Source organism: Nycticebus coucang, chromosome 3 (assembly GCF_027406575.1).
Source record: "Nycticebus coucang isolate mNycCou1 chromosome 3, mNycCou1.pri, whole genome shotgun sequence".
In the NCBI taxonomy this organism is placed as follows: Eukaryota; Metazoa; Chordata; class Mammalia; order Primates; family Lorisidae; genus Nycticebus; species Nycticebus coucang.
Genome location: NC_069782.1, coordinates 130829248 through 130854483, shown reverse-complemented (window position 1 = coordinate 130854483; position 25236 = coordinate 130829248). Strand labels below are relative to the sequence as shown.

The window sequence follows — 25236 nt, the reverse complement described above, 5'->3', positions numbered from 1 at the left end:
AGGTGCCTGCCACAATGCCCAGCTATGTTTTTGTTGCATTTGTCATTATTGTTTTAGCTGGCCCAGCTGGGTTTGAACCTGCCAGCCTCAGTCTATGTGGCTGCTGGTCTATATTCATTTCTATCTTCCTTCCAGAATGGCTCACAGTACCCAAATGTAGCAACATCAATAAATGTTGAACTGATGATGACATTACCTCAATTTGCAGTGTTCTTACCTCAATAGTCTCCTAACAGTTTGATATTGGTGAATAAGTATATTTCTCTAAAAGATGGTTTAGGCTTGGTGCCTGTAGCTCAAGTGGCTAAGGTGCCAGCTATATACACCGGAGGTGGAGGGTTCGAATCCAGCCTGGGCCCACCAAATAACAATGACAACTACAACCAAAAAACAGCCGGACGTTGTGGTAGGCACCTGTAATCCCAGCTACTTGGGAGGCTGAGGCAAGAGAATTGCTTAAGCCCAAGAGTTGGAGGTTGCTGTGAGCTGTGACCCCATGGCACCCTACCCAGGGTGACAGCTTGAGACTCTCAAAAATAAAATAAAATAGGAAGTGCCTGTGGCTCAAGGAATAGGGTGCCGGCCCCATATACCAGGGGTGGTGGTTCAAGCCCAGCCCCAGCCCAAACTGCAAAAAAAGAGTAAATAAATAAAATAAAATAAAAAATGGTTTAAAATTCTTTGGTTATATTGTAACATATCAAATATCACTTTTAATAAACAATGGTGTAGAGTTTGGAAATCGTTTTGTACAGAAAGCCTTTGTTGCATTTTGGGGGCTGGGAGAAGTGTAGTATTTTTTTTGTAACAGGATTTGACCTGTAACTATTATTGAGCATTTTCTTAAAGAAGTTCAAAGCATTTTACAGGGATCATCTCATTTATCCCTCAAAAGTAAGGCAGAGGCATTATCTCCTCTACAGACTAAGAACACTAAAAGGCCAACATAGGTGGGGTTTTTGTTGCTGTTTTTCTAAGATCAAAAAGTAATTTTAGGGCAAAGCCAGATTTCGGTCTGACCTTGTTACATGATGCTTCTGCAGCACCATAATAATACAATGTTGTTGCTTCCCTAGATCTATCTGTGGCTATGCTTGGTGTTGAATATTTTCAGAGTTGATTTCTTATTCATCCCTGATCCCTGAAAATGGGTGTTAAGATACAGACATATATAAAAGAAACCCCCTAAATCTTTCCTAAGTGGAGCTGGGGTACAGTATTAACAGACAGGGATAGGCATCTTCTTCCTCTCCTGCAAATCTTACTGTCTAGTCCTGTGCTGTCCAATAAAAAAAATATGAACTGCAGATGCAAGTCACATGTGTAACTTAAAATTTTCTAGTAGTAACATTAAAATATATATTTAGCTCGGGCGGTGCCTGTGGCTCAAGAGTAGGGCGCCGGTCCCATATGCCGGAGGTGGCGGGTTCAAACCCAGCCCCGGCCAAAAAAAAAAAAAAAAAAATCACACACAAAAAAATAAAATATATATATATATTTAGCTCAATATAGCATATCCAAAATATTGTCACTTCAATATATATTCAATATAAAATTACTGCTGTATTTTGCATTTTTCTTGTATTAATCTTCAAAATCTGGTATTTCTCACTTACAGCATGCATACATCAATTTTGGACAAGCCACAACAGCCACATGTGATCAGGGGAAACGCTGTTGGATAGCACAGGCCTAGATTTCAGCAGCTCTTCCTTCAGACTGGTGTCATGAGAACTGAATGGGTATTATGGGGAAAGGATCCTGGGTGATCTTGAAGAATCAACTTGCACGTGGGTAGTGACTAATAATAGCTTTGCCATTTCCAGATGCATGGCTGTTTTAAGAGTTAGGGACTCAGGATATAGAAGACTGCGACCTCCCTAAGTATGTCTAATACAGGAGGTCACTGCCAGGACCATAGTTTATGCCTTGTGTGAGAACCAGGTCTGCAGAGACTGTCAACTTCTAGGGCTGGTTTTCTGCGGCTCTGGTATGTGGCCTGTGGAAAAGAGGAATCTTCTGAGGAAGAGGAAGGCTCTTAGAAGGGGAAGGCCACCCAACTAGGCACTTCTTGAGGGCAGAGGCTCCAGTGAGATGCTTCAGAAGGCCTCCTGTGGCCTTAGGCGGGGCCCTGGGGCCGGCCTGACAACGCGGTTGAAGAATGGATTCATATGCTTCCACTAAGTGCTCCCAGGGATGGAGAGTGGTGTCAGCGCCTGGGCCCCAGCCCGCACCCCGAGGTGGCTCCAAGGCCGCAGGTGTGAGGGGCGGGTCCATGGCTCGGCCCGCGCCGCCTCATGTGACCCGGTCCGACATGGTGTCACCTCCTCTGGGGGTGGCGGCGGCGGTGGCGCGGGTTCAGCTGCGCGTCGGGCCGGCCCCGCGGCCGCTTATGGGCAGCCAAGGCCGCTCAGCGCCCCCCGGGAACGACGGGCCCGGCGAGGGCGGGGAGGCGAGGAAACTGCAGGAAGGGAGGGTCGCGAGGGGGAAGCGTAGGAAGGGGAAGGGGAAAGGGAAAGGCAGCGCAGGGCCAAGCGGAAGAGGAAGCGGGGTGGAAGGGAAGCCGGAGCTGCAGAAGGCGAAAGAGGCAACTGGGTCGGGGGCTGAGGCGCTAGCGGAGACGGGCCCGGGGGAGGAAGGAGAGGGAGGCGGAAGAGTGGAGGAAGGGACGAGAGGCATCGTAAAGGGAGATGAGGGGAGTGCAGGGAGAGAAAAGGAGGCACAAGGAAGAGACGATGGAAAGAGGGAGGAATACAGGGTCAGGTTGGGGCGGCGGGAGGACGCTAGGCCGGGGAGAAGACAGGGACGGGCGGGCCAGGCTTGGGGCGGCACCGAAGGGACAGGGGCGGCCATGGCGGCGGCTGAGGAGGCGGCGGTGGCTCGGGAGTCGGCCGCGCGGCCGGCCGCGGGACCAGCGCTCTGGCGTCTGCCGGAGGAGCTGCTGCTGCTCATCTGCTCCTACCTGGACATGCGAGCCCTCGGCCGCCTGGCCCAGGTGTGCCGCTGGTTGCGGCACTTCACCAGCTGCGATCTGCTCTGGCGCCGGATAGCCCGGGCCTCGCTCAACTCCGGCTTCACGCGGCTCGGCACCGACCTGTAAGCGCCCGCTCGCCCGCCCGCTCCCCGCCCCGGGCCGGCCCGCGTCCCGGGAAAGGGCGGGGCGCCGCGGCCTAGATGGCCCGGGGTCGTGTAGCATCCCGAATTCCGAGGCCTACACCTGGCCTGGCCGAGAGCACTTCCCGAGCACCCTCGGGGATTCTATTGCCTGTGCTCTCCAAGGCCTCCGTCTGAGGAAGCATCCAAGAGCATCCCTCAGTCAGCACCCTCCCCTGTGGGCGGCTCCTCACAATTAGCCTTCTTAAGCACTCCTCGGCTTTTAATTGTGTCTTTCGCAGACCTTGGGCGGCCGCGCTTCCTCAGCCGTGGAGGAGCGGGGCTGGCCCGTGGTTCCTTGGTGCTTCGGACCACTCCATTCCAGGTCTAGGACCCAGGTCCACTAAGTGGTCTCTCAGAATGTTTTTGTGGTCATGTGTCCTCCTCGTCCTCTCCTAAAGGTTGCCAAGCTATAGGGCTGAGATAAAATCGAATGTGGAGAAAAGGGCTCAAACCTTACCCCAGTGTCAGCTAAAGTTCGTGACTCGATACAGGCACAACGACACATAAAACGGTGCCTGCTTGAGGCAGGAGGCTGGATTAAATCTAGTTTGTGTACAAGGAGGCATGGGATTGCAGTTTGGCCTGTTTGGGGCAGAGTCTGGGACTGTGTGTGAATTAAAATCTTTCCTGAACCACTTAAATGGGAGAGGGGGGAGTCTGTGGAATGGAGAGAGTAAAAGCTTTCAGATTGCAACCTACTCTACCCCATTTTTTTTTCTTCCTAATGGTGGTTTTAATACAGTGTAACAACATTAAAGTTTTTTAAAACAAAAAAAGCCACAATACACCTCTAAACAACTATTTTCATTTTTAAAAACTTTAAGGTACACACTTTTTCCCCTTCATAGTTGCTGTCTTACTGATTTAAACAGAATAGAAGCACATTTATTTATGGGCTGTACCATAATGAGGTTAAAAACATCCCTCTAATAACTTTAAAATTTTATTCAGCTTTTGCTATTCTAGATAACAAATGAATAATGCATTTTGGGGGATAAGAACTTTGAGATATAAGCCACATACTATACTGTATATTTTTCTTGAATTAGTTCCTTACAATAAAATCTCAAAATGACATTTTTTCGATTAATGGTTATGATTTGCAAAGGTGTTGTAACAAGTTACAGTGGCACTAGCAAAGAATGATTGGACAAATTTTGTGTGAGAATTAAAATTTTTGCTCCTTTAGTGGATATATAATGGTATTTCAAAGTTGTTATTTTGTGTCTTTTTTTACCACAGGCCAGGATAAATGTTTTCCCATGTGTTTGTTTCACCTGTGAGATTGTTTCTACTCTTTGTCCATTTATAATGGGGTCTTGATGTTTTTCTTATAAATTTGGCACCTTATGGATCATAGATGTTAAACCCCAGTTGGCCGTCTTTGATGCACATATCTTTTTCTCAGTCGATCCTTTCTGCTTTGCTGTTTTTATCCTATTTACACTTTAATCTTTTAGAATCTGCCAGTCTTTTGTGGTTTTTTCCCCCAAAGCTGAGAAATTTCTAATTCCTCCTCCAACCTGATAAATTCCTTTCCCCACTTGTTTCCCACTTGTTTATTGTTTCTTTTAATAGTTAATACTTCATCAGTAATCACTTCTGGTGCAAGATGTGAATTCAACTTTTTTTTTTCCCTTAATGTCTACTTAGTTATCACTACAAATTTGTTATAAATGATTATTCTCTTTCCCCTTGTTTTGGAAAGCTTTACTTTGCCATATATTAAGTTTATATGTGTACATATATGTATATTAGATCTATGTCTGAACTCTTCATTTTGTTCCACTGATACAGTTTTCTGTTTCCGTACTATTTTAAATATTATTGTTTTTTGATAGAGTCTAGTGTCTCTTAGGGTAAGATTAACCTTGTTGTATTTATGTGTGTGTCTCATGTCTACACTTCTCAACTCCCCACCAAAAAACACTATGCCTTTTCAAGGACTTTTGTGGTTTTCATTATAAAGTTCTCAAATATCTGTTGTTGCACTTACTCCTAGGTATTTCTAAATATGGGTATTTAGAAATGTTATGCATATTAATTTTTATTGAAAATGCTATCTATCAATATATTTTCTGGCTTTACTGGTGTGTAAGATTGCTATAATCTTTTGTAAATTTTGAACTTGATCATTTTGCTTAACTCTTTATTAATTCTAGTATGATTTTGTTGATGATAATAACTCCATAGGACTTTGGCCTTGCAGTCTTGTCACCTGCAAAAATAGTATTTTTCTCTTTTCCTTTCATAAAAGAAAAATCTTCCAAAGAATATTACCAGTTCATCTATAAAAGAAGTTAGCTAAAATGATTGGAACCCGTGCCAGTCAAGGCAGTTTGGTTTGCTTTCTCTTCTTATAGAGGTAGAATGAATGAATGGAAGAATGGATGTTTATTTTTGTTTCCTTTTCAAATGCTCTAAAAGAGAGAATCGTGGGAATGAGTTCAATAGCAATAGTAACAGCAAAATGAAAGTGAGTTTAGGGCGGCGCCTGTGGCTCAGTTGGTAAGGCACCGGCCCCATATACCGAGGGTGGTGGGTTCAAACCTGTCCCGGCTGAACTGCAACCAAAAAATAGCTGGGCGTTGTGGCGGGCGCCTGTAGTCCCAGCTACTCGGGAGGCTGAGGCAAGAGAATCGCTTAAGCCCAGGAGTTGGAGGTTGCTGTGAGCTGTGTGATGCCATGGCACTCTACCGAGGGCCATAAAGTGAGACTCTGTCTCTACAAAAAAAAAAAAAAAAAAAAAGTGAGTTTATAGTTTAAAGGGCTTTGAGATTGCCAGATGAAGTTATGGCTTTATTAATTATTAGACTTGTGTTTTGATTTCTCACCTGTGTCCTGGGTGAGGTGTCTCCGGCCTTCAGGGGAAGTTGTTTTACAGTAGCACTTGATAAAGAACAAGGTTGAGACTTAGGTTTTCTGGGTTGAGGGAGAAGTTATATGTGTTATAGCAGATGGAGAGGGTGTTTACCAGTGTGGTCTATTCCTGGACAGCTGCAGAGACTTAATAAGCCATGAAGAAGTGGTTGTCATCCCTGGAAGGAGAAAGCATGCACCCCAGTCCTGTTAAGGAATCAGTGAGTCTGGGCCCGAAGTATAGTAGGAGTATGGCTGCTTGGATAGTAGCAAGGCTGTTATACATACTTTGGGCTGATTAACTGCAGACTGGATAAGTAAGATGTTTTTATTTTATTTTATTTTTTTTTTTTTTTGTGATTTTTGGCCGGGGCTGGGTTTGAACCCACCACCTCCGGCATATGGGACTGGCACCCTACTCCTTGAGCCACAGGCGCCGCCCAGTAAGATGTTTTTAAACAAGTAACCACACAAACCTTCATTTTATCAGAAGCCACATAATCTCTCTGGCCCTGAGTTTTATTATCTATGAAGAATGAGAATAACATTGCCCAGTAAAATGGGGCTTAAATGTAGAGTGCTAGCTAGCCCAGTGTTCAGCACATAATTAGCACTCAATAAATTGTTGTAAAATGGAATTTTTTTTTTTTTTTTAGATAGAATTTCACTTTGTCACTGTGAGTAGTGTCATGGCGCATAGCAACCTCCAACTCCTGGGCTCAAGCAATTCTCTTGGCTCAGCCTCCTGAGTAGCTGGGACTACAGGCACCCACTACAACACCTGGCTATTTTTAGAGACTGGGGTCTCACTCTAAGAATGGTCTCAAACCTGTGAGCTCAGGTGATCCACCCACCTTGGCCTCTCAGAGTGCAAGGATTACAGGCATGAAACACCACGCCCAGCCGAAAATGGAACTTTTTAATTTGCTTAGCTTCTCCTCTAGCTAGTCTGTATATAGCAAAAAAAAAAAAAAAAGTAGGGATGGTTTGACTCAGGTGGTGCCTAAAAACAGAAGGGGTCAAAAACTCTCTTTCCTTACTTTTTCTCACCTGTCCTAAATGTTTTCAGAAACATGACAGCAGAACTTGTGGGCTTAGAGCCTGCCCTCCCTGCTGAAGAGCCTCTTGATTCTCAGAAACCCTAACTGCTAAGGTTTTCTGACCTTCCGGCCTAGGGCAAGCCCCTTCAGTTTGGCTGTTGCTAACTGATCACAGCTTTGTTGAGTAAGATGAACTGCTTTGGTTCCTTGTGATTTGCTAATGGTCTTATGCTTGTGCTTGAAGGCATTTTGGCCACTTTAAAACCACAAACAAATAATTTGCTTCCCTTTAGGCCTCTTGCCCAAACAATGAACACTAGTAGGTAGCCTGAGCATTTTTTTTTTTTAAAAGAGGACTCAAAGATAGTTTGAGTCAGTCATCTGACTTAAAATAAGTTTTGTTTGAAGGTTTTATAAAGCTTGATGGAATGGTAATATATCTTGAGTATAATAATAAAAGTCAAGGAAATGTTTCATACAGCAATCTTTTAAATTTTCCCTAGCGTATGTAGCAAACTAACTTACTTCAGTTTACAAGAACAAAACAGTGAAATTAGGCCGTCAGTTTATAATGATGGCTTAATTCAAAATGTAGTATGATGAGGGAAGAACAGAGGTTCTGTTTGTAAATTCTGATACTGAAAACTAACAAGAGCAAAGAATGGAAAGAAAGAACTATCCTGCATGTAAGCCTTTTAAAAATATATATATTTTTGCCAGTCTTTTGTTAAAAAAAGCTTGTTTGATCTCTTTCCTCCCAAATTAAGTGCTACATATTTTCAAACAAGAATTTTATTTTAAATATCCTTTGAGTAGTACCTGGGTGCTCTCTTACATATGCCTGTGATAGATTTGCCTAGAATTAACAATAGGTGCTTCGAGAGAGACTCCTAAGGTGTTTGTCCTGGCATGTACATTCATTCCTCTGGAGTCCTTTAGCTTTGGAGCTCTTTGAGGCTGGGGGATTGGGGTATCTATTTCAGTGATGATTAACATCCAGAGTGGTGAGATAGACACAGATAAGCAGAGTATGTTTGTTTGTTTTAAAATGATTGTGCTTAAGAGCATTTTTTTTTTTTTTTTTTTTGGCCCAGAAAGCATAAAGTTTTCCTAACTGAATAGAGAAGCCTTGCTGACTGGTTACATTTAAGTCCCAAACTGATTTTTAGAAGACAATTAGCACCTCCAGGTAGCTTAGGCTTTTTCCTTCCTTTTTCTGACTTAGCTAGAGAGTAGAGTCACTTAGTTGTTCTCCAGTTCCTTAAAAAGTTTCATATATTGGGCGGCGCCTGTGGCTCAAAGGAGTAGGACACCGGCCGCATATGCCAGAGGTGGTGGGTTCAAACCCAGCCCCGGCCCAAAAAAAAAAAAAAAACTGCAAAAAAAAAGTTTCATATATTGATATATTTATTGTCTTTAGCTGTTTGAGTGAAGACCTTATTTTTAATGTTTTCTGTGAGTTGATAAAAGTATAATTTTGTTTACAGGCTCAAAATAAATAAAACACACTTGTGGAGGCAGGAAATAGTCTAGTGGCAGTCACTACCTCCAAAGGCAAACTGAAAGAATGCAAGAGTCCTTCTCTTTTAAGATTGCAAGAGTGGTAGAAGCTGAAGGCAGTCTTGAATTGTAGGGGATGAATTTCTAGCTGTCAAGGCAGAAAATGGAAAAACCCAAAGTTCTCATGATTTTCTTTCTTTTTTTTTTTTTTTTGAGACAGAGCCTCAAGGTGTCACCCTGGGTAGAGTGCTGTGAAAACACAGCTCACAGCAACCTCCAACTCCTGGGCTTAAGCGATTCTCTTGCCTCAGCCTCCCGAGTAGCTGGGACTACAGGTACCTGCCACATGCCTGGCCATTTTTTGGTTGCAGTTGTCATTGTTGTTTGGCAGGCCCGGGTTAGATTCAAACGCGCCAGCTCCGGTGTTATGTGGCTGGTGCGTTAGCCACTTGAGCCACAGGCGCCGAGCCAGTTCTCATAATTTTCAAGATGAACAGTCTGTAGAATGAATTCATACTGGAGGGATCTTTGAAGTATTTTAATACTCTATACTTTCTTTTTTTTTTTTTTTTTTGTAGAGACAGAGTCTCACTGTACCACCCTCTGGTAGAGTGCCGTGGTGTCACACGGCTCACAGCAACTCTTGGGCTTAGGTGATTCTCTTGTCTCAGTCTCCCGAGCAGCTGGGACTACAGGCGCCCGCCACAACGCCCGACTATTTTTTTGTTGCAGTTTGGCCGGGGCTGGGTTTGAACCCGCCACCCTCAGCGTATGGGGCCGGCGCCCTACTCACTGAGCCACAGGCGCCACCAGATACTCTACACTTTCAATGTTTTGTGTCTAGACCCTTTTTTTTATAGAGACAGAGTCTCACTTTATGGCCCTTGGTAGAGTGCCATGGCCTCACACAGCTCACAGCAACCTCCAACTCCTGGGCTTAAGTGATTCTCTTGCCTCAGCCTCCCGAGTAGCTGGGACTACAGGCGCCTGCCACAACGCCCGGCTATTTTTTTTTTTTTTGTTGTTGCAGTTTGGCCGGGGCTGGGTTTGAACCCACCACCCTCGGTATATGGGGCCGGCGCCTTACCGACTGAGCCACAGGTGCCGCCCTTGTGTCTAGACCTTTTATCATAAGTAAAGATTGTGCTTGAGCTGCTGAAATCCAACTGACAAAGAGGTCACTGAGGAAACATACAGATTATTTTTTTGTTTTGTTTTTTTTGAGACAGAGTCTCACTTTGTTGCCCTTGGTAGAGTACCATGGCGTCATAGCTCATAGCAACCTCAAACTATTAGATTCTCTTGCCTCAGCCTCCTGAGTAGCTGGGACTATAGGTGCCTGCCACAACACCCAGTTATTTTTAGAGACGGGATCTGTCTCTTACTCAGGCTGGTCTTGAACTCCTGCGCTCAAGCAATCCTCCCCCCTCAACTTTCCAGAGTGCTATTATTATAGGCATGAGCCACCCTGCCTGTTTCTCATACAGATTTTTTAAAGAATTATGTTTGAGTGTTTGACATAGAAAAGAATTACTGTTGTGTGACAACCTCAACTCCGGGTTGCATTAGTTTCTGGCATTGGATTAGTTTCTAGTAATGGTCTAGAGTCACTACCTCCAAATGCAAACTGACTTATAACCACATAACAGGGAGAAATTCAGGTAGATTCTTTTTGAGGCCAAGATTTAGTAAATTTTGAGCTATAAAATGAGATCAACTGTTTGAAAAAAGAAGGAGAAAATTGGGTTTTGAATTTTTCGTGAAAAGTGGCGTAACTTTTCCCTTCCTTGATCTACAGAAACTGAAAAAAAAATTTTTGAGACAGACTCTGTCATTCTGGATAGAGTGTCCTGGTGTCATCATAACTCACATCAACCTCAAACTTCTGGGTTTCAGCAGTCTTTGCCTCAGCCCCCCGAGTAGCTGGGACTATAGGTGCCTACCACAAAGCCTAGCTCATTTTTCTATTTTTAGTAGAGATGGGGTCTTGCTATAGTTCAGGCAGGTCTCAAACTCCTGAGCTCAGGTGATCTACCTGTCACAGCCTCCAAGAGTGCTAGGATTATAGGTGTGAGCCACTTTGCCTGGCCCAGAAACTGATTTTTGCTAAGCTTATGTGAGGTGTATCAACCATCAGATGAGGCTGAGAATCCAAATGTCTTGAATGTCCTTTATATTCAGCAGTTTCACTCAGATTTGAGTGGATTCAGATGGAACTCCAATTGTAAACAATAGGAGCAAGATGGTTGTTCTAACTAAGAATATGTTTATGAATTATGAATCATTACTACTTAAAACTGAGTATAGGACTATGTAGAGAGAGTTTCATTTACCTCTTGTTAGAATTTTGGCTAACTTATCTCAACTTTGAGTCAGTTCTTCATTTTATCCAACCTGTTCACATTGCCCTCCCTGGAAGTCTGGGCCACCCAATGGGTCCCTGCTCCTCTTTGGCCCACAATTAATTGCTAGCACATTCTTTCTTCTTCCCCTTCTTTTTTTGTATTTGACATGAGCTCAAATTGCTGAGAAAGGTGACAACTGTGAAATGAAGACAGGGCTTTAGAGACACCTTAAAAAATACATGCAAAGGCCACTAAATGACAAGAGCAGACTGCCAGGCTCTTTCAAAACATCACCACGTCTGTTGACTTTCCATTCCTTGTCCACAGCACAAAATTGGAGGTCAAAGAATCATAGGAGTTAGAGATGGAAAAGACATTTGGGGTCAGCCAGTTCATTCCTCCGCCTTCTCCTGCCCCTGATTCCAAATCATTACTTACATTATATTTTCTCTCCTAGCTCTTGTACAGTTTTCACGGTCTTCACACAACCCTGGCTGTCACCTTTGGGGAGTGATGCTGGAAGTTCTGTCCAGTTTCTCCTCAGCAAAGAGAGATGTTGCCTCTGCCCCCCATTGACATTTGTGAACTTCTTTGTTGGTGGTCTCAGCTGAGAGATTGAAGGCTAACTGGATTTCTCTGTTGCCTGATGATAGGGCTCTTCTCTAGGTAGAATTGAAGAGCAATTAGTGAATGATGATAATGGGCAAGGGATAAAGGGCTGAGGTACAAGGTAGCCATTGCTGAATTTTTTCCTAGACTTTTTTTTTTAGGTATCTTGATCTAGAAGGGGATTTGTGTTTGTATGAAGCGTGTGGTATTGGAACAGGTGGGAAGAGAGAGGAAATAACTTTGAATACTCGGTGCCCATAGCTCAATACTCGCTGGCCACATATACCAGGGCTGGCAGGTTTGAACCCAGCCGGGTCTGCTAAACAACAACGGCAACAACAACAACAACAAAAATAGCCGGGCATTGTGGTGGGTGCCTGTAGTCCCAACTACTGGGAGGCTGAGGCAAAAGAATCTCTTAAGCCCAAGAGTTTGAGGTTGCTGTGAGCTGTGACACCATAGCACTCTACCACGGGCAACATAGTGAGACTCTGTCTCAAAAAAAAAAAGGAAAAAAGAAAGAAAAAAATGAAATCACTTTGAATAGCAGTTTGATAAGAAGTCTAACTTGAACTTTGTTTGATGCATTAAACAAACAAATGAGCAAATAAATACCAGTCCTGTGAAGCAATAGAGGATTGTTTTAAGCATTACATGTTAGAGACGAGACAGTGGTGGGTTACTGTACAGAGCTTCAGCCTATATCAGATTAAGGGGAATAAATGAGCTGGAGGAAAGTATTTTGGATTGGAGACACTTGCTTTTGTGGTCTCCCTTTGCTTTAAAAAGTTAGAGAAAGAGAAGTCTTACACTCACTGGCTTGAAATGGGGAATGGTCATTTTTAGAGGCAGCTTTGGAGGGATACCCCCTGCGCCCCCCTTTTGTTCCAGCAGCTGTTGGGAGCAGTCCAAAGGGGGTATTATATTTCTTCTGGTAACTCTGCCAAGAATGAGAGGAAATCCACAATCTGTGGGTTTTTTGGGGAGGGAAGAGGATGGGGTGGCAGGTGATGGGACAGGGAAATTAAATTGTTTTATAGTAAATATGTTGCGATGCTTTTCCTGGAAAGCTGTTTCACTGAAAGAAATGATATTTCCCCTGCTCTCTAACTCTGTAATGAGTTCCTTCTCTTTAGAGAAAGGGAAATAGTCATCAAGTCCTCCTTTTTCTTTCTTCCCTGTAGTTCCAGCTTTGACCTCCCATTTTTCTTTGAGTTTTCTTTTAGAAAGTCCATATTGAAAGGGTAAATTAAGATTCACATGGGTTGTATGTGTGCTTAAGAGGGGACTTCCTGCAAAAGTGAGTGGCTATAGGAGAACCTCTCACTCATTTCTTTCCTTGGAGACAGTTTGACTTTATTCTAATGGCTTAGAAACTGGAGGTGTAAAAACTTTCTGGGTGGCATTTGGTTCATATTCTCTCCATCCCTTCATCCAGGCTGGGAGGGCACCAAGGATTTTGAAGTCTGGCCACTTGGGTTGAGGTTTTGGTGATTAATATGGAACACAGTTTCAAGATTAAAAATAAGAAAAAGCAACCCTAGGACACAGAGCAGTGTAATTATTTCTCAAATTTCAGATGCAGAATCCAGAGAAAAATCATTTTAAAGGTATGGAAATAAAAGTTCACCTCCTAGTCTGCTATTGCCTAATTCATAATTCACTTAGAGGAAAGTTCTCGTCACAAAAAAATAGCAGTATCTTTCTTGCTGTTGTTTATTTTCAGACAGTGCTAGATTAGCCTTTCTAAAAATTGTATTGTGGGATTATTGAAAAACTAATTCTGTAATTAAGTATGGGAGATGTAATGTACTGCATCCCTTCTCTTGGGGATTGCAATGCCCATTGGTATATTAAAGCATTAAGAAATCTTGTGATATAGAGACTGGTTTAATTTTGTTTTAGCTAGTGTCATCCAAAATGATTTGACTATAAAATTCCTTTTTTCCCTGCTTAATATCTTATAATGTCTTCCAGAATACACATACTGTCAAGTGCCCTGCAAGTACAGAACCTGACTAATGGCAGGAAGAAAAGGATGTGAACGTGGCCAAACTCTAAATCATAAGTTCATGCATGTAAAGGACCAGACCAGAGTTATGCTCAGTGCTTTTTTTTTTTTTTTGTAGAGACAGAGTCTCACTTTACTGCCTTCAATAGAGTGCCATGATGTCACAGGACTTACAGCAACCTCCAGCTCTTGGGCTTTCGCGATTCTCCTGCCTCAGCCTCCCGAGCAGCTGGGACTACAGGCGCCTGCCACAACGCCCGGCTATTTTTTGGTTGCAGTTCAGATGGGGCTGGGTTTAAACCCGCCACTCTCAGTATATGGGGCCAGCGCCCTACTCACTGAGCCACAGGCGCCACCCTATGCTCAGTGCTTTTAAAACTGTTTTGGACAGTTCTGAGTGCCATATTGAGATACTTTATCTGCTCAGATTCCTTTTTTGTCCCTCTCTAGCATAAGTATTTGGAGACTTTGGTTGAATTCTTGAAGATATGTATGTTACACCATTTTAGGAAGGGCCTTTGGAGCTCCCTGATGACAATGTGACTTGCCAAAGGGAGAAGCATACTTTTGGGAATGCTTGCTTAAGAATTTTCTTTTTCTGGTCGGGCGTGGTGGCTCACACCTATAGTCCTAGTGCTGTGAGAGGCCGAGGCGGGTGGATTGCCTGAGCTCAGAGGTTTGAGACCAGCATGAGCTGGAGGGAGCCAGAGTGAGACCCCGTCTCTACCAAAAAAAAAAAAAAAAAGCCAGGCGATTGTGGTGGGTGCCTGTAATCCCAGCTACTTGGGAGGCAAAGGGCAAGAGAATCACTAAAGGAAGAAAGAAAAAAAAAAAAACCTTCAAACTAAGATGAGTGAAAACCAGCTGAAATTGAAAGCAAAGTTAAAAAAAATAATAATAATTTTCTTTTTCTTTTTTTTTTCTTGTTTATTTTTTGAGACAAGAGTCTCATTTTGTCGCCCTTGGCAGAGTGCTCCCAGCTGCTCATAGCAACTTCAGTCTCTTGGGCTCATGTTATCCTCTTGTTTCAGTCCCGAGTAGCTGGAACTATAGGGGCCCACCATGATGCTCAGCTAATTTTCTTCTATTTTTAGTAGAGATGGGGTCTCAGTCATGCTCAGGCTGATCTTGAACTCAGCTCAAAGTAAGCCACCTGCCTTGGCCTCCCAGAGTGCTAGGATTACAGGCATGAGCCATTGCCCCTAGCTGCTTAAGTATTTTCTAAGCAATGTCTATCAAAATACCTGTCATGCTAGGTTCTCACTTTTTGTGTCAAAAACAAACTTTTGTATGATGTTAAAATTTTTGGTAGTACATTAAATTTCAGAAAATTGAAAAACCTGTCCATGATTATTTTTACTACTTACTTCTTCGCCCTCTATTTGAATAGAACTGTTTACTGCCCTGACCTTGTTCTCTTATATCCCCCTTTTTTTTTTTTGAGACACAGTCTCATTATGTCACCCTTGGTAGAGTGATCTGGCGTCACAGCTCACAGCAACCTCAAACTCTTGGGCTTAAGTGATTCTCTTGCCTCAGCCTCCCTAGTAGCTGGGACTACAGGCACCTGCCACAATGCCCGGCTATTTTGTTTGCTTTAGCAGGCCTGGGCTGGGTTCAAAGCCACCAGCCCTGGTGCACGTGGCCAGTACCCTAACCACTGTGCTATGGGTGCTGAGCCTCTCTTATATCCTTTGAGGTAAAGTTTATACATGTTTCTTTGAACATGCAATCTTCCTCTTTATTTATTTATTTTTTTTTTTTGAGACAGAGTCTCACTTTGTCACCCTCAGTAGAGTGCTGTGGTGTCATAGCTCACAGCAACCTCAAACTCTTGGGCTTAAGTGATCCTCTTGCTTCAATCTCCTGAGTAGCTGGGACTACAGGTGCCAGCCACAATACCTAGCCATTTTTAGAGACAAGGTCTCACTCTTGCTCAGGCTGGTCTTGAACTCCTGAGCTCAAGCAATCCACCCGCCTTAGTCTCCAAGAGTGCTAGGATTACACTCATGACCACCTCACCCAGCCCAAGCTTCCTCTTATTTGGAATAAGTTGTATTATGGACCACACTGTGGCTTAGTGTATGAAATTCTCATAAAGTATGGATCATTAATTGAACAAAAATAAATTCTATAAATTGTTAAAATTTGATGGTGCACTTATTCAGGGTTCCTGTTATACCACTTGTTTGCAGAATGCTGGTTGAGAGCCACTTTTATTTATTTATTTTTTTAGAGACAGAGTCTCACTTTGTTGCCCTTGGTAGAGTGCCGTGGCGTCACAGCTCACAACAACCTCCAGCTCTTGGGCTTAGATAATTCTCTTGCCTCAGCCTCCTAAATAGCTGGGACTACAGGGGCCTGCCATAATACCCGGCTATTTTTTGTTGCAGTTTGTTGGGTTCAAACCTGTCACCCTTGGTATATTGGGGCCAGTGCCCTACTCATTGAGCCACAGGCACCGCCCAAGAGCCTCTTTTAAAAACACTAAGAGGTTTGAGACTTGATTCTGTAGAATTTATGATTATAGTGAACAAACAGGATGCATAGCTGTGAAAAGCTAGGTTTTACAATGCCTAGGTTTATAATAGGTTCAGTATAAAAGTTCAGAGGATATGGAGAGGAATATTTAAAGGAATCAAAGAGGCAAAGAGGTAGAAGCTTTACCTGGATCTTAAAGGATGGGTAAATTTGACTAGTCCCCCCAGAAGCAAGCATTCTTGCTTAAGCATTCTTAAAGGGACAGAGGTAGGCTGGTCCTGGCACTGTGGGTGAAGGTATGGGTATATGAGTGAGGGTAGAAGAGATAAGCTTGCCTCGAGTCCAGTTACATAGTGTGGAGTAGGGAAGGTAAGGGTGAATGGGTAACGTAGGTTGACACTTGGGTACCTTTCAAGGGAGGTGTGGATCAGCTAAGTTAGCTTCATGCCCTTCTATGCCTGGTTGTGTCTCATGTTGGCATGTTTCTTATAGTCTCACTTCATCCTGAATGTTGGGACTATTTCCTGTTCCCTGGCCAGAAGAGTAAGCAATCTGACATTATAACATCATTATAATGATTTTTCATCGATTTTTTTAATTTTTTTTTTTTTTTGTAGAGACAGAGTCTCACTTTATGGCCCTCTGTAGAGTGCCGTGGCCTCACACAGCTCACAGCAACCTCCAACTCCTGGGCTTAAGCGATTCTCCTGCCTCAGCCTCCTGAGCAGCTGGGACTACAGGCGCCCGCCACAACGCCTGGCTATTTTTTGGTTGCAGTTTGGCCGGGGCTGGGTTTGAACCTGCCACCCTCGGTATATGGGGCCGGCGCCTTACTGACTGAGCCACAGGCGCCGCCCTGTGGCTCAAGGAGTAGGGCGCTGGTCCCATATGCCAGAGGTGGCAGGTTCATGGATTTTTTTTTTGAACCTTAGTTATAGAGCTCTGCTGCTGAGACAGTGAAGGACTCAGTCTAATCCAAGTATAAATGAAGAGCTAGAAGTTTCTTTGGCTGCTTAAATACTTGTACACGAAATCCAAATTTTTAGTATTGGTAGAAGAACTGGTGGGTACAGACAATATAGGTGAAAATCTGTTTTCTAAAGAGAAAGAAGATAAAAAATAAATAGACAATGTTAATTTAAATTCCAAGCCCTCAGCATCATTTTGTGTAGCTCTGTTCACCTCTCCTTGGCCCAGTGCCCCTTGACAGGGCCTCATTCTACAGTTGTTGATAGACACTTTCCTTCCCTGAGTTTCCAAGTCAGCAGATGTTATACTTACTCATACTGTGCCAGCCAAGCAGTTGGGCCAGATAGCTTACTGTGGATGGGTGTTACATGGTTTTTGTTTAAAATAGGTCAGGCACCCAGGAATGCAAACTCTAATGGTTACTAAGTGTCAGAAAACTGAGAGGGAGGGGGCCACGTGAAGAACTGAGCCTGAGGCAAGAGAAGGAAGGCTGGGAAAATGGCAGTTCAGGCAGTCCCCTGAGCCAGGTTAGACTTTGTGTATTAACAGCCATGGAGAGACTTATCGACAGGGCAGTAATCATTTTTTTGAGGGGAGCACCCTCACTCTATTATCATTAACTGTGGGAGAAATGGCTGGCCATAGGCCATTTCAAGATTGGGAGCAAGGGTCCTTTTCAAATTCCAGGGAGCATCAGCTCCTGTTTTCTCATACTTTTCTTCTTGTGCCTTGTTCTACTGACCCCGTTTGGCTGGACAGTGGCAGGTCCCTACAGAGAGGAAGGGATACCTGTTTTGAGAGAAAGGAGATTTTTAAAAATTCCTTTTGGTTTTTCTTTTTTTTTTTTTTTTGTAGAGACAGAGTCTCACTTTATGGCCCTCCGTAGAGTGCCGTGGCCTCACACAGCTCACAGCAACCTCCAACTCCTGGGCTTAAGCGATTCTCTTGCCTCAGCCTCCCAAGTAGCTGGGACTACAGGCGCCCTCCACAACGCCCGGCTATTTTTTGGTTGCAGTTTGGCCGGGGCCGGGTTTGAATCCGCCACCCTCGGTATATGGGGCCGGCGCCTTACCGACTGAGCCACAGGCGCCGCCCTCCTTTTGGTTTTTCAAGTGTTGAAGCCAATAAATATAAAGATACACTTTGGCCACCAGCTAGGGAAACTATAACTATCAAAGATGATTGGGCAAAATGGATGAATATGCTAAATTCTTGATTTGCTTTTAACAAAGCAGTGCTTTCTCAAGTCTAAGTCAAAAAGAATTTTTTTTTAATTAAGTTGAAATTTGATTTGAAGAACCACAGCCAAGTTTTGATTATGGGGGAGAGGATGCCTGCACCTGCTGTTTAGTAGCAGCTTCTAAAGTTCAACTTTGACAGTTTCTTGCTGTTGTGATCAAGCCCTCAGGGGGATGCTTTGACCCTTAATAAAGTGTCACTAAATGGCAGTTAAGTGACTAGGAAGATGAGAGAAATGTCCTTCCAATTCAGGAAATAGTTAGTTCTTTTCCCCTTGTTTTCTTCCTGCTGTGATTCAGAATTTTTCATTTTTAGCTTTACTTCCACCCCGTTAATTTTAGTTCTATTTCAAGAGGAGAGGTGTCTCCTACAAATGGTCTCTTTTATGTTTGGGAGAGATTCTCAGATAAGACTTGACAGGGAAGTCTATTTTTTTTTCATTTAGAGTTCAGTTCTTTTAGTCTGTCCTGTTAACAATCTTTTACCGTCTTCAGTTCTTTGTCTGATAGTGTAGGTTACTCTCTAGAAATATGAAACCAGGAACCATATTCACACAATGGAAGAATTCAGTAAAAGACTTTAGGCTTAACATGTGCATACTCAAATCCTAATTATTCAGCCAAAAAGATAACAAATATTTGATATTAGTGGAACAATTTTTAGTAGTTATAACTAAACCAATTAGAAGAAAAACAAATGATTATTGGGGGCGGCTATGGCTCAAAGGCGTAGGGCGCTGGCCCCATATGCTGAAGGTGGTGGGTTCAAACCCAGCCCCGGCCAAAAACTGCAAAAATAAATAAATAAATAATCTCAAAACTAAAAAAAAAACAACAAAAAAACCCCAAATGATTATTGGTGTTACTGACAACACTATTAATGGATAATTATAACTTTAGAAGAAAAACAAATGATTATTAGATTAGTGTTAGGGATGACATCATTAATGGATAATAATAGCTAGTACATATATTTATGTAAAAATAAGTAACCTTCGTATAGTGATTTATAACTTCTACTTTGTTTTAGGTGTCATCTTTAAAACATAATTGTATGAAATATTGTGCTCACTTCATACATGAAGAAATGGACAATTAGAGAAGTTTGTTACCTGGGAGATATATATATATATATATATATATATATATATATATATATATACACACACATAGTATATATATGTGTGTGTACATACATATACACATAGTGTCTCATTTTTGTTGACCTCAGTAGTGTGCTATGGCATCACAGCTCACAGCACCCTCCAACTTTTGGGCTTAGGCGATTCTCTTGCCTCAGCCTCCCAAGTAGCTGGGACCACAGGTGCCACAACACCCAGCTATTTTTTGTTGCAGTTTGGCTGGGGCCGGGTTTGAACCCTCCACCCTCGGTATATGGGGCCAGCGCCCTACTCACTGAACCGCAGGCGCCACCCTAAAAAAAAATTTTTTTTAGAGACAGAGTCCACTGTATTGTCTAGGCTGATCTCAAAGTCTTGGCCTCAAGTGATCTTCCTGTCTGAGCCTCCCAAGTAGTTGGGATTACGCCCAGCTACTATATCATTTTTAAATAGACTTAGTTGGGTTAACTAAATTCTGCTTACTTTGTTCAAAAGATTTTCAATAGTAATGTTTGAAATAAAATATGTTTTAGGTTAACATTGTTCCAGCCAGAAAATTATAGTAGGAAAACCTTTCCTTAACATTCACACTCTTTTAAAGTGTTTCAAAAGGTTGAAATGAAATCATGCTTATAAAAATTTTAAGAATCTACAGAGATAAAATACTACAAAATAATATAAACAAGTGAAAAGAAAATGATAAATTGGAAAAGATTTTAACACATTATTTGAAGAGTCTTTACAAATTCACAAGAGAAAGACCATGAGCCTAATAGGAAGTTGGGACAAAAGGCCTGAACAAGCATTTCTCAGAAAAAAGACTAGTAGCTTTTAAACATGACCAGATATTCAATCTTATTTATAATTTTGAAAAATATATGTAAAAAAAAGAAAAATACATGTTTAGACAACAGGTAGGAAAACAATTTTTACTTCTTAGACTTGTAAAGATAAAAAGATTTTTAAAAGTATAAAGATCATGGCTTGGCACCTGTAGTTCAGTGGTTAGGGCGCTGTTCACATTCACTGGGGCTGGTGGGTTTGAACCTGGTCTAGGTCTGCTAAACAACAATGACAACTGTTAACAAAAAATAGCCGAGCAGGCACCTGTGGTCCCAGCTACTTAGGAGGCTGAGGCAAGAGAATCACTTAAGCCCAAGAGTTTGAGGTTGCTGTCAACTGTGATGCCACTGCACTCTACCGAGGGCAACATAATGAGACTGTGGCTCAAAAAAAAAAAAAAGTACAAAGATCATGAAAAATAAGAAGAGAATGAGAAACCAAAATGATGACTAACTACAATGTGGTGGCTCCTGGCAGAAAAAGACATTAGTGGAGAAACTGGTGAAGTCTAAGTAAAATCTGGAGTTTGTTAATAATAATGTGCCAGTGTTAATTTTTTACTTTTGACAAATGTACCATGGTTATGGGATAAGATGTTAACATTAGGGTGGCGCCTGTAGTTCAGTGGGTAGGGCGCTGACCCCATTTACCGAGGGTGGCAGGTTCAAACCCGGCCAAACTGCAACAACAAAAAATAGCTGGGCGTTGTGGTGGGTGCCTGTAGTCCCAGTTACTCAGGAGGCGGAGGCAGGAGAATCACCTAAGCCCAGGAGTTGGTGGTTGGTGTAAGCTGAGTAATGCCACAGCACTCTACTGAGGATGACAAGAGTGAGACTGTCTCTCCAAAAAAAAAAAAAGAAAGATGTTAACATTAGGGAAGGTCGAAAGAAGGATATATGGAAATTTTAGATTTCCAACTTTTTTTGAAATCTAAAATTATTCTAAATTTTAGGGTGGGTGTGGTGTCTTATGCCTGTAATCCTAGCACTCTGGGAAGCCGAGGCAGGTAGATTGCTTGAGCTCGGGAGTTCGAGACTAACCTGAGCAAGAGCAAAACCCCGTCTCTAAAAATTAAAATAGCTGAGTGTTGTGGTGGATGCCTGTAATCCCAGCTACTTGGGAGGCTGAGGCAAGAGGACCGTTTAAGCCTAGGAGCTTGAGGTTGCTGTGAGCTATTATGCCACAGCATTCTACCCAGGGTGACAGAGTGAGACTCAAAAAAAATCCAAAATTTAAAAAAATGTTTATTTAAAAAAAGAAAAGAAAGGGCGGCGCCTGTGGCTCAAGGAGTAGGGCGCCGGTCCCATATGCCAGAGGTGGAGGGTTCAAACCTAGCCCCAGCCAAAAACCAAAAAAAAAAATAAATAAATAAAATTAAAGATACTCCAAAAATAAACACCCTAATGTGCCACTGTAAATGGAAGTTGGTACATCTTCTTTTGGATGACAATTGTATCTATCAAAATAAAAAATGCTCAATTTCTTTTGACCGATTCAGTGTCATTTCTAGTATTTTTTCTCCATACATAAAGAAAGGTACAAGGGTATTTATGACAATATTATTTATAATGGCAAAAGTGTAGAAACTGCTTACGTGTCAATAAGTAGATGGTTGGTTAAATTATGATAGAGTCATACAGTGGAGTTCTATGCAGCTCTTAAAGAGAAGGAGATGGATTAAATGTATTGATATGAAATACAAGCAGTTCTCAGGTTATGAACGAGATAGGTTCAGGTTTAATTTGTATGTAAGTTGGAACAGGTACATTTACTTATTACCTGTAATAGTCTCCATTTGTAAGTGCAAGTTGTACATAAATGGGATGTCTATAATTTGGTGACTGACTGTAATTCCCCAAGATATACTGTTAAGTGAAAAAAAGCAATGAGTAAAATAGTATGCTTTTTTTTTTTTTTAATTAAAAGGGGTATGTGGGTGGTGCCTGTGGCTCAATGAGTAGGGCACTGGCCCCATATACCAAGGGTGGCGGGTTCAAACCTGGCCCTGGCCAAACTGCAACAACAAAAAAATAAAGTGAGACTCTGTCTCTACAAAAAAAAAAAAAAGTGGGAGGGTGTTTGGGGGGCACCTGTAGCTCAGTGGGTAGGGCGCTGGCCACATACACTGAGGGTGGCAGATTTGAACCCAGCCCAGGCCAGCTAAAACAACAATGATAACTGCAACAAAAAAATTAGCCAGGCATTGTGGCGGGCACCTGTAGTCCCAGGTACTTTGGAGGCTGAGGCAAGAGAATCACTTAAGCCCAGTAGTTGGAGGCTGCTGTGAATTGTGATGCCAAGGCACTCTATCCAGGGTGAAAGAGTGAGACTATGTCTCAAAAAAAAAAAAGGTTGGGGAGGAATGTGTAGCAACCCACACACAAACATTGCTATATGTGCATCTACACTGTATACATATAGCTGCCTCTATAGGGAGAATCTTGGCCTGGGGTTAGGAGAATAACTTGCTTTTTCATTGTTGAGCTTTCATACACTATGTGTTTTTTTTTTTGTCTTTGTACATGTATTACTTTATTAACTAGAAATGATTATTCTATACATTAAGGGAAATAAAAGGCCAGGAGGTGGAATATTATTTATCTAGAAATGGATAGAGGTGTCTTTTCTCTCTGCCTGGCAAAATCCATCCTTTCTAACCTGTGTCTGTTAGAATCTTGAAAGTGAGGCTTGCTTGCTGGCTTTACCTAAAGGTTGATAAATGTGAAGGTGCAAGGAGAAGCTGGAAGAAATTTGTATCTCTTTACCTAGTGAATTTCTAGGCAGACTTGGCAGTTATCACTTTGTGTCCCAAGGAGCATTACTTTTATTGTGTAGCGGAGCAAGCCAAGGAGATACAGGGCAGATGTGGGGGACTGAAAGAGAATTTTCCAGTTTTTGCCCATGATTTCAAAACTCTGTTCAAAGGTATACTCTTTAAGGGAGCTTTGAGTTCCTCTCCCTATCCTCTACCAACCCACCCTGAACTATGCCATTGCTACTGCTGGTGTACACCCTTATCTCACACTGCTATTACCTTCCTCATCCAGAAAGTACTGGATGATAGTATTGACATTCCCCTGCCAATATTTTATTTAAGTGAACAATTTAAAATATAGAAAAGTTTAATAAATTATACAATGAATGCTTATATAGTCACCACCTACATTCTACAGTTAACATTTGGCCATATGTCCTTATCATTCATTTCAAAATAAATTATAGGTATCAGTACACTTTACCCCTAAACACTTGAGCATGCATGTACTAGAGTATATTTACTTTTTTTTTTTAAAGAAAAACGTGTAGGGCTAGGCATGGTAGCCCACTCCTGTAATCCCTGCATTTTGAGAGGCCTAGGAAGGATGATTGCTTGAGGCCAGGAGTTTGAAAGCAGCCTGGGACAACATAGACTCCATCTCTACAGATGTGTACCATTAGTAGTTCTAGCTATTTGGGAGGCTAAGGTGGGAAGATTCCTTGAGCCCAGGAGTTGGATGGTTGCAGTGAGCCATGATCTAGCCTGGGTGACAGAGTGAGACACTGTTTAAAGAAAAAAAAGAAAAATGTGTATACAGTGAATTTATAATTGAGTGAAATGCTCAAACCTTAATCATTCGATGCATTTTTGACAAAGGCATACACACTCATATAACCCAAACCCCTTCAAGATTTAGATATAGAATATTACCCCAGAATGTTTCACAAGTTTCTTCCCAGTCAATCTCTGACCCTACTCTAATGGTAATCACTGTTCTGATTTTTTTCACCATTGATTAGTTATCTTTCTTAATTTCATTTCTTTCTTAATTAATCAGACAATGTGAATTCTTTTTTTGTGAGATTCCATTATTCTAAACGAATGGAATCTCTCCACATTAATGTGCGTATCAGTACTTCTTTCCTTTTTTGCTGAGTAGTATTCCATTGCATGAACCTACCACAGTGTGTTTATCTGCTTTTCAGTTGATGGATACCTGGGCTTTTTTTTTTTTCTTTTTTTGAGACAGAGCCTCAAACCGTCACCCTGGGTAGAGTACTGTGACATCACAGCTCACAGCAACCTCAAACTCCTGGGCTCAAGTGATTCTCCTGCCTCCACCTCCCAATTGCTGGAACTACAGGCGCCCGCCATGATGCCCAGCTATATTTTGGTTGCAGCCGTCACTGTTGTTTGGCAGGCCTGGGCTGGATTCAAACCCGCCAGCTCAGGTGTATGTGGCTGGGGCCTTAGCTGCTTGAGCCACAGACACCGAGCCGATACCTGGGCTTTTTACAATTTGTAGCCATTATGACTGAAGTTACTATGAACATTCTTGCATAAATCTTTTTGTGGATATATGCTTTTTATTTCTCTTGGGTAATTGCTAGGTTATAGAGGAGGTGTATATTTAGATTTATAATAAACTGCTAGAAGCCTTCTCCTAAAATGGCTGCACTATTTTGTTTTCTCTTACTAACAATGTAGGAGAGTTCCTTACTGGTCTTCAAAAAATATATAAACACATACAGAGATTTCTGTATCTGGGTATAAGCCCTATATCAGATGTACATTTTGTGAATATTTTCTTCCAGACTCTGGCTTGTATATTAATTTTAATGAGCAGAAGTTATTATTTTTTTTTTTTTTGAGACAATTTCACTTTGTTGCCTTTGGTAGAGTGCTTTGGGATCACAGCTCATAGCAACCTCAAGCTCTTGGCTTAAGTGATTCTCTTGCTTCAGCCTCGCAAGTAGCTAGGACTATAGGCGCCTGCCACAATGCCTGGCTGTTTTTTTAGAGACAAGTTCTTTGCTCTGGCACAGGCTGGTCTGGAACTTGTGAGCTCAGGCAATCCACCTGCCTCGGCCTCCCAGAGTGCTAGGATTATAGGAGTGAGCCACCTTGCCCGTCCTGATGAGCAGAAGTTTTTGATTTGATAAAGTCTAATTTATTGGATTTTTTTCTTTTATGTTACTACTTTCTGTGTCCTAAGAAACCTTTGTCTGTCCCATTAGATGTTTTTATATATTTTCTTCTAAAAGCTTTATAGTTTTAGATTTTATGTTTAGGTTTATGATCTATTT

The 25236-nt window shown here is 42.2% G+C and overlaps 1 protein-coding gene across 3 annotated transcripts in view; it reads left to right on the top strand.

Annotated features, from left to right (window-relative positions):
* The first annotated feature begins 2069 nt into the window (after positions 1 to 2069).
* The window catches only part of FBXW4 (F-box and WD repeat domain containing 4), a 106693-nt gene continuing 83526 nt past the window's right edge, over positions 2070 to 25236 (top strand). Inside the window, exon 1 of one of the 3 annotated variants that reach the window (XM_053583048.1) lies at positions 2070 to 3096. In XM_053583048.1, the coding sequence (XP_053439023.1) occupies positions 2162 to 3096 (935 nt within the window). In that variant the 5' untranslated portion in view covers positions 2070 to 2161. The remainder of the gene's footprint in view (positions 3097 to 25236) is intronic. The other 2 variants (XM_053583046.1, XM_053583047.1) reach the window with 2 other exon arrangements.